The sequence below is a fragment of the Ipomoea nil genome, unplaced genomic scaffold (assembly GCF_001879475.1).
Source record: "Ipomoea nil cultivar Tokyo-kokei standard unplaced genomic scaffold, Asagao_1.1 scaffold0876, whole genome shotgun sequence".
NCBI lineage: Eukaryota > Viridiplantae > Streptophyta > Magnoliopsida > Solanales > Convolvulaceae > Ipomoea > Ipomoea nil.
In genome coordinates this window covers 437,342-445,904 of record NW_017617304.1, presented here as the reverse complement: position 1 = coordinate 445,904, position 8,563 = coordinate 437,342, and the positions used below count along the sequence as shown (strand labels likewise).

The 8,563-nt window shown below is 37.4% G+C and overlaps 1 protein-coding gene across 1 annotated transcript; it reads left to right on the top strand.

Annotated features, from left to right (window-relative positions):
* Positions 1-407: 407 nt before the first annotated feature.
* On the top strand, positions 408-8,563 carry LOC109179106 (alcohol dehydrogenase). The gene is made up of 8 exons (XM_019328672.1): positions 408-884; positions 3,372-3,507; positions 3,604-3,673; positions 4,098-4,191; positions 4,362-4,575; positions 4,917-5,058; positions 5,878-6,048; positions 8,217-8,563. The coding sequence occupies exons 1-8, from the start codon at positions 572-574 to the stop codon at positions 8,406-8,408; spliced, it is 1,332 nt and encodes a 443-aa protein (XP_019184217.1). The 5' UTR covers positions 408-571; the 3' UTR covers positions 8,409-8,563.

The following is an 8,563-nucleotide window of genomic DNA, read 5'->3' as shown; positions in this document are numbered from 1 at the left end:
TACACATACAAAATTTGAAATTTTCTTTCCAAACGTAATTATCTTAGTTATTATTGGTATTGTGAAAATTATAATATAGATCAAATACAATTAAGAATAAATCAATGTAATTATGTAAATTCTCTCTATAAGTTTATTTAAATATGCACATAATTAGAGATTATATTAACCATACAAAATTATAATTTTAATTTTAATTGTAATTTTGTATTCTATAAAAATAATAAATACTTGACCAATGAAAGCTCAAAAATATTATTATATTAAGTAATTTAATATATTTTAATTTTTTTATTTTTTATTTATATTTATAATAAAATATTTTTTTCCCGTGCATCGCGCGGGTGAATTACTAGTTATGTTTTGTAAAATAAATTGAAATTACCATTTTTATGTTCATTATCCAAACGGAATTGAAAGTACAAATTCCTCGTACCGTATAAACTTCGATGATTTCCTGTTTTGACTAATTTTGACACATGCAAGAGCTAAATCCACTTCAACACTGAATCCATCTCTGCACTTTTCTCTTGATTTCCCCCACTTCGATTCATCCAAGAATTTCACTTCCATGGCATTCAATCGTGGGTCTATCTTCCTCCGCCGCGCCGTCGCCAGTGCCAACCTCCTCCGCGGAAACAGATATTCCCCGACGGCACTTGCCTTCCCCGCTTATTCTCCTTCCCTTTCTACTCCAAGCGATCAAATTGAGGGCGATTGCAACAAGAAAACGTTTAGCTCCGATTCCGCATCAGCGTATCATCTGCAGGGCGGCCCGTCCCACATGCGCGCGGCCGTGTTTTGGGAACCGAATAAGCCTTTGACTTTGGAAGATTTCCACATACCCCGGCCTAAAGCCAACGAAGTTCTCATCAAAACCAAAGGTACATATTTGCTTCTATTTGGACGCCCATTTTCTTTTCTTTCTTTTTTCATTATCTTTCGTCATATATGTTCCTAATTGAGAGTGTGATTTTCTTTTACAAAAAGTTTATCTTGAAATCAGGGTTGTATAAATGTGCAAAGTGTATGATCATCATGTTTCCTAACAAACAGTAATGCAGTTTGTGGATCTTGTTTACCAATTAGGATAGAGTTAAGCTGCCCTAATATCAATGAGCTGGGATCTCAATTTTGTAGGCATTGCCATTATTCCTCTTCAAAATTTGGTAGAGACTAATAGTACTCTCCTTGAGCTTTTTGTAAGTACCAGTTGTAAGGGTGTGTTTGGTTAGTGGGTTTTGCCCATAGGAATGGGTATGAAAATGATTGTTGTTGTTTGGTTGGTAGGTTTTTAAAACACTACTATGAGTTTCGAATATCCCATCACTTGAAAAACACATATTCAAATAAAATAAGGGTTTTATTCCCTTATTCATTCTCAAGCACTAATTATTAGTAACCATCCTCATTTTACCCTACTACCAAACATGTTAAATACTTTCACCAAAACCCATTACCATTACCAAGTATTTGATACTCATTCCGATTCCGATTCCTTTGTGCGAACCAAACACACCCTAAGTCTCTCCTCATTAAAATGAACCCAAACAAGGTCACTTCCTTTGAAAACTTGGATTCTTCTATGAACGACAGCAGCTTCTTTGTTGAACTTGTTAGTCCCCATTAGCTTCCTTCTTACTCCTTGAATCCTTTCCATAGTTTGTGTAAAATCTTCAGCTTTCTTGTTGGATTTGGGAGAGTTGGAAATTTTAGCGAGGTCAAGGTAGATTAGGAATGTGACCATACACAGTATCAAATAGACTTTTACCTATAGAGAAGTTCACAACTGAATTACAAGCAAATTCAGCTCAAGAAAGAATTGCATCTCACTTCCAGCCTCTTTGAATCAAAACTTTTGAAGTAGTTTTCCAATGTATGGTTAACTACGTCAGTATATCACTTGATCCATCTTTTTAAGGATGATAAGCACTAACCATAAAGTAAATAAGTGCCCATGAAGTTTAACAACTTTGTTGAAATAAAGGTCAGCAATATATGAGGCATCCATGGGATGAAATGAGTAATTTTGGAGAATTGATCAACAACTACTAAGACATAACCTATACCTCTTTTAGTATCTGGTGATCCAACCAAATGATGCGTGAGAATTACAGGGGTTTATAAAGAACAAAAAAAAAAAGGCTAAAAGGTTCAACTTCAGAAGATTGGAGGAAAGAGAGATAGGTGTGTTCTATTCTCAAAATATATTATATATTATCAAATGGCAAATAATTCAAGTCTCCCCTTTCACCTATAAGTACAAGTTTATAGACTAATAATAGCACAATAACCAGAGAAACATAATTAGGAAGTTAAATACATAAGGTGAAGACTGCCACTTCCATGACACAAGTTCCAAAGATAGAGACTACTGCTTACAAGATATAATTCCTATATGTTCTTTCAAGCTCTGTAACTCCCAAATTCATGGAATCTGAAAATGAGTTATGACTATATAGAAAGGTATGTGAGTCTATTTCCAATGCCACCAACCATGCATGATTCAGATTTTCTAGATAATGTTATGATGATGAAAAGTGAAAACATTGAACACTGTTCAGAGAAGGTCGCAGGTCTTTTTGATGCACTACTTCAATTACCTTGTTGAACAAAATGCACTTAGTTGAGTTTGATAAATTCAAGGTGAATCTGCAGTAGAACATCATCAGTTTGTTTTTATTGCTATCTGGTTTGGAGGTTTCGATCAAGCTAAGCTAATTTATGCTTCTTGGGTTCTACTCTCATGCCACAAGAGAATTATTTGGCTAAGTGGAGTTACTCCAATATACCCTATTGATAAACTCTAATGGGGGTAAACAATGGTCCTGTTTGGTAAAATGACTGTTAGCTGATAGCTGTTAGCTGATTGTGTTAATTAGAGGGTATAAATAATTGATAACATTAGCTGATTGTAGAAAAGTGTTTGGTAAATTAGCTGTTAGATGATAGCTGTTTGGTATAATTTTTTTTTTCTCAAAAAGCTAATTGAAAAAGTTGCTTGGAGTAGCTTTTTGAATTTTAGCCTTTTGGAGCTGCAAAAAGCTAATTAACCAAACATTTATATTGATATTTTAACTAAATCAAACAATTAATAGTAGTCAAATAAACCAAAATTGGCCTATAGGCCTATTTTTTACCAAACAGGGCCAATATGTACTTGTTTGTCCTGCAGCTTGTTGGAGCTTATCTGCTCCAAAAAAACCATAAGCAGGGGCTAAACAATATTATTACACAGTTCTTTGGGTTACATCCTTGATTCCTTGGAGCCTTCAATATAACTACTGCATCTAAAATTGCTAAAAATCTTTTCTTTTTTCTTCTGTGAATATGATAATTAACCCTGCTAGTGAACATGTTTGATTATGCAGCGTGTGGAGTCTGCCACTCTGACCTGCATGTAATCAAAGGTGAACTTCCTTTCGCAAGTCCTTGTGTTGTGGGACATGAGATAACTGGTGAGGTGGTTGAGCATGGGCCACTCACTGACAGTAAAATCGTCGAAAGGTTTAACCATTGAATTCTTTCTGAACTGTTCTATTATTTTGTCTTGCAGTGGAGTTCTTTATAAGGCAAGAACTATGTTTTCTTTATACACTGCAGATTTCCTGTGGGAGCTCAAGTTGTTGGAGCTTTTATCATGCCCTGTGGTAGCTGTGGCTTCTGTTCAAAGGTGACCATATTGAAATATATTTATTAAATATGTTTATTGGTGGTAAAAACGCAAGACTGTTTGCTTGTGACAATTATATCCAAACCTTTTAAATTTGGCAATTTCATACCAAATTTTAAACTTCTGTGCAATCCAATTTTACTGCTAGATCCATAAAAAAATAAAAAATAAATAAAGAAATACTGACGCATTCCAACCTAATGTTTCATGGATATCTAAATATGTTGTCAACTAATAAACAAGTGAGAAATGTAGGACCTGGTTGGGTTTTATTGGGTTGGATAGTTAAATTGTTTAAATTGCAAAAAGGTTTCAAATTTGGTATTAAGTTGGCAAATTTAAAAGGTTTGGGTTTTTGGTAACCAATAAGCCAATTAAATATGAAGGTGCTAGACCCCTTAATGCCCAGTTTCAATGAAAACAGGGTCAAGATGACCTATGTGAGGCTTTCTTCGCTTACAACCGAGCTAAAGGAACCCTTTATGATGGTGAAACACGACTCTTTTTCCGCAGCAATGGTAATATGCTTGGTTTTATAACTTTTATTACTTGTAAATTATTTTGTTACAATTTAGTTTCCAGTTTCCTACACAATCTCTTTTGTCAAGTAAATTGGCCCTTTCAGGTTGGACCAAGATAGCTGCTTTATTAAATTGTTACTTAAGTGGTCCATATGCTACTTTTTCAGGGAAACCAGCATATATGTATAGCATGGGAGGTCTAGCGGAATACTGTGTGGTGCCAGCTCATGGATTGGCTGTTCTACCTAATTCGTTACCTTATACAGAATCTGCAATTTTAGGATGCGCGGTGTTCACTGCTTATGGGGCTATGGCTCATGCTGCTGAAGTGCGCCCTGGTGATGCCATTGCCATCATAGGCATAGGCGGTGTTGGCTCAAGGTAAAAGGTTGAGGACTACAATAAAATGGCTGAATTATAGGCAGATGATATTGACTTTAAGAAATTGGGGTTGTAATAGAGAAAAATTATGGCCAAATAAGAACAAAAAAGATGAGAGCTTGAATACATTTCACTTGAGTTAGATAAGCTTTGATGCACAAGTGTGCCCAAAGCTCACATACTAGAGCTGGCGAAGATGTCTGGTTGATCCTTTTCAAATCTTATTCATTTCAAGTTCCCAGTTCAGGAGATATATTTCTATTGTTTATTATAATTTGTTCTTCTGATTTTGTTAGGACTGGGCTTCTTTACATGATTAAAACCCAAATTTTTTTTTATAGCTGTCTGCAGATAGCACGAGCATTTGGAGCTTCAGAGATTATTGCAGTTGATGTCCATGATGAGAAACTACAGAAAGCTAAAGCACTTGGAGCTACTCACACAATAAATTCACGGAATGAAGATGCAGTAAAGAAAATAAAGGTATATTCTACGTTTTCAAGTCACCTTCGGGCAAAATAATGTATCATTTTTGAGTATGATAATTTTATCACCTTTTCATTAACTTCTTTTTTTTCGATTTAATTTCCAAGGGGCTATCTTGTAATGTCCCCAATCCATGTGTCTTTTTGGTTTAAAGAAAGCTGATGGCTGCTTCCTTCTATCTTGTTATTCCCATAAGGGGAAATGACACTTTTAGTGACTGTGGTGTGAACTACTTAACTTAGGCTCTCAGTTATTTGCAATGTAAATTTAGTCTTTAAGTTCTTATGATATGGTGGATTTAGTTCATGAAGTAAACAAAAATGTTAAAGATCAAATCTATTTATCCATCACTTTGCTAAGAATTTAAGGACTACACTTACACCACGAATGACTGAGGAGCAAAATCTACACTACGATCACAGTTGAGGGACTAAAAGTGTTTTTCCCCTCCCATAAATGTCTATTTTCCACCGAGTATTTTTTCCATCTTTTTTCAGTCCATTGTCTTTGTGTATATGTGATGACAATTATTATTATTACTTTTTCTTCCACAAGGCCCAATGAAAAGGTTTCTCCTAATGTAAAATATATATGTTTGACCCCTTTTAGATAGAGAAAATTCATATATATCTTGTTCCTTATATCCCATTTCCTTTTTATTAGAAATTTTTAAATTAATTGTGTACATAATTCTGTACCTGTTGCTTGAAGAGATTTTTCCATAAAAACTGGAAGTTTGTCGGTGATGTTACGCTAAAAACACACAGCAGGATATTAAGGTGATTAAAATTTAAAATCAACTGTTCAATTGGATAGGAAATTACAGGAGGAATGGGAGTAGATATTGCTGTTGAAGCCCTGGGTAGAACTCAGACATTTGGGCAATGTGTACAAAGTGTTCGAGATGGAGGAAAAGCTGTAATGATTGGGCTAACACTCTCCGGCGCTAAAGGGGAGGTGGATATTAACCATTTGGTCCGAAGGCAGGTATGTGCAACAATAAATTTTAGCTTTTCAGCCTTTTTCATTAAGCAAACATTTTCAGATCAAATTTGTTTTTCATGTAAGGGTGTGTTTGGAAACCTGGAAAATGAGTTCTGGAAATCATTTTCCAAGTTTTCAGTGTTTGGATGTGCCTGGAAAATCAAGTCAACGGAAATCATTTTCCATTGACTTTGAAAAATAGACTTGTTTTGGAGGAAAATGACTTCCCCTTTTTTTGGGGGAAGTCATTTTCCAACTTTTACACCAACATCACACCACCACCAACATCATCAACACCATACCACCATCACCACCACTATACCCCCGCCACCATCACACCATCACCACAACCACCACCAACACCGCAACCACTACCACCACCACCAACACCGCAACCACTACCACCACCACCACCACCACCATACCACCGCCACCATCGCCGCCGCCGCCACCACCACATACCACCGCCACCACACCACCACCTTCACACCACCGCCGCCACCACCACCACCACCATACCACCGTCGCCGCCACCACTACCACCATACCACCGCCACCGCCATCACCACCATACCACCGCAACCACCGCCACCATACCACCGCAACCACCACCACCACCACCACCATACCACTACAACCACTGTCGCCGCTACCACCATACCACCACAACCACCATCACCGCCACCACTACCACCATACCACCGCCGCCGCCATCACCACCATACCACCGCCGCCACCACCACACCACCGCCATCACACCGCCACCGTCGTCACCGCCACCACCACCACCATACCACCGCAACCACCGCCGCCACCACCACCACCATACCACCGCAACCACCGCCGCCGCCACCACCACCGCAACCACACGACCACTGCCACCACCGTCATACTACCACCACCAACACCACTAACGCCGTCGCCGCCACCACCAGCATACTACCGCAACCACCGTCGCCGCTGCCACCACCATACCACCACAACCACCACCGTCGCCACCACCAACATACCACCGCCACCACACCACCACCGTCATACCACCACCAATTATTATTATTATTATTATTATTATTATTATTATTATTATTATATAACGAATAACACCACTACCACTACACCACCAACACCATAATATTTTTGATATATTATTAGTTTTCTTTTTGAAAAACTTAGCTATTTTTTATTATATTTAAAATGAATATTATATTATTATATATTATTATACATGTTGTAATATTCTAAATAAAATAATTAAAATGTTTAATTATACAATTCTACTCATTTTCCAGAAAATGAACCAAACACAGAAAAACAGTTTTCCATAATACAACCAAACACTGGAAAGGAAAATGTTTTCCGGAAAATGACTCATTTTCCAGAAAACATTTTCCAGAAGTCATTTTCCTGCTTTCCAAACGGACCCTTAAGTGTTCGCCCTACTTCATAGTAGGGAAAACAACAAAAAATCTGAGCCCAGTGATGGGAAAATGCAAGCGAAGTTACCTATAGAAAGAAACAAGTGAAGATTTTGATGATTAAATGATAAGAATCGTGATGAAAAAGGATATAGTACGTGTTGTAGACACTGTTGCAAAAATCGGTCTAGGCAACCGCCTAGGCGCTAGGCGCCCCTAGACCGTGGCGATTTCTCCCTGGGCGACCGCCTAGGCAGGGACACCTAACTTGGCCGAGTTAACCCGTCCATTTCGGTTGAGTTAGCCGAGTTAACATATGTATATATATATATATATATATATATATATATATATATATATATATATATATATATATATATATATATATATATATATAATATGACATATATACACCCACACACGTGCACTGTTTTTTTTTTAATTTTTAGTTAGCCGCATAGGCGCCCGCCTTGGCGCCGCCTAGACTGTCTTGGTGCTAGGCGCTACTTTACCGCCCGATTAGCGCCTAACGCCTTCTGCAACCATGGTTGTAGACAAAACAAAGTTTACGTAGAAATTGTTGTCGGAGAAAAGATGATGGATGTATCTTGATTACGAGATAGTATGTGTTTGTTTCACGGGGTTTGATCTGGTGATGAGTTTTTGTTTTGAAAATTGAAATATTAAGCTGCAGCTGCATATATGCATCTCGATTGGATTGATCTTATTTTGCTTTACAATCTATCTCCTGGACAGATAAAAGTAATTGGATCATATGGAGCCAGAGCAAGACAAGACCTCCCAAAGTTGATTAAACTTGCAGAAAGTGGAATTTTCAATCTCAGGGCTGCTGTCTCAAGGAAATGCAAATTTGAAGAGGCTGCGGAGGCTTACAAAGATCTTGATCAGGGAAATATCACAGGGCGTGCTGTTGTTGAGATCATGTAATAATCGTGCAGTGATGGGTACAACAATGACCCCTTTTATTTTTGGATATTTTTTTAATTGTTGTCAACTTGTTTTTCTCCAGATGAATAATTAATAAATGCCCTCAGTGCATGAATAGCTGTTTCAATTCAGAAGTGAAATAAATTATAAGAAAA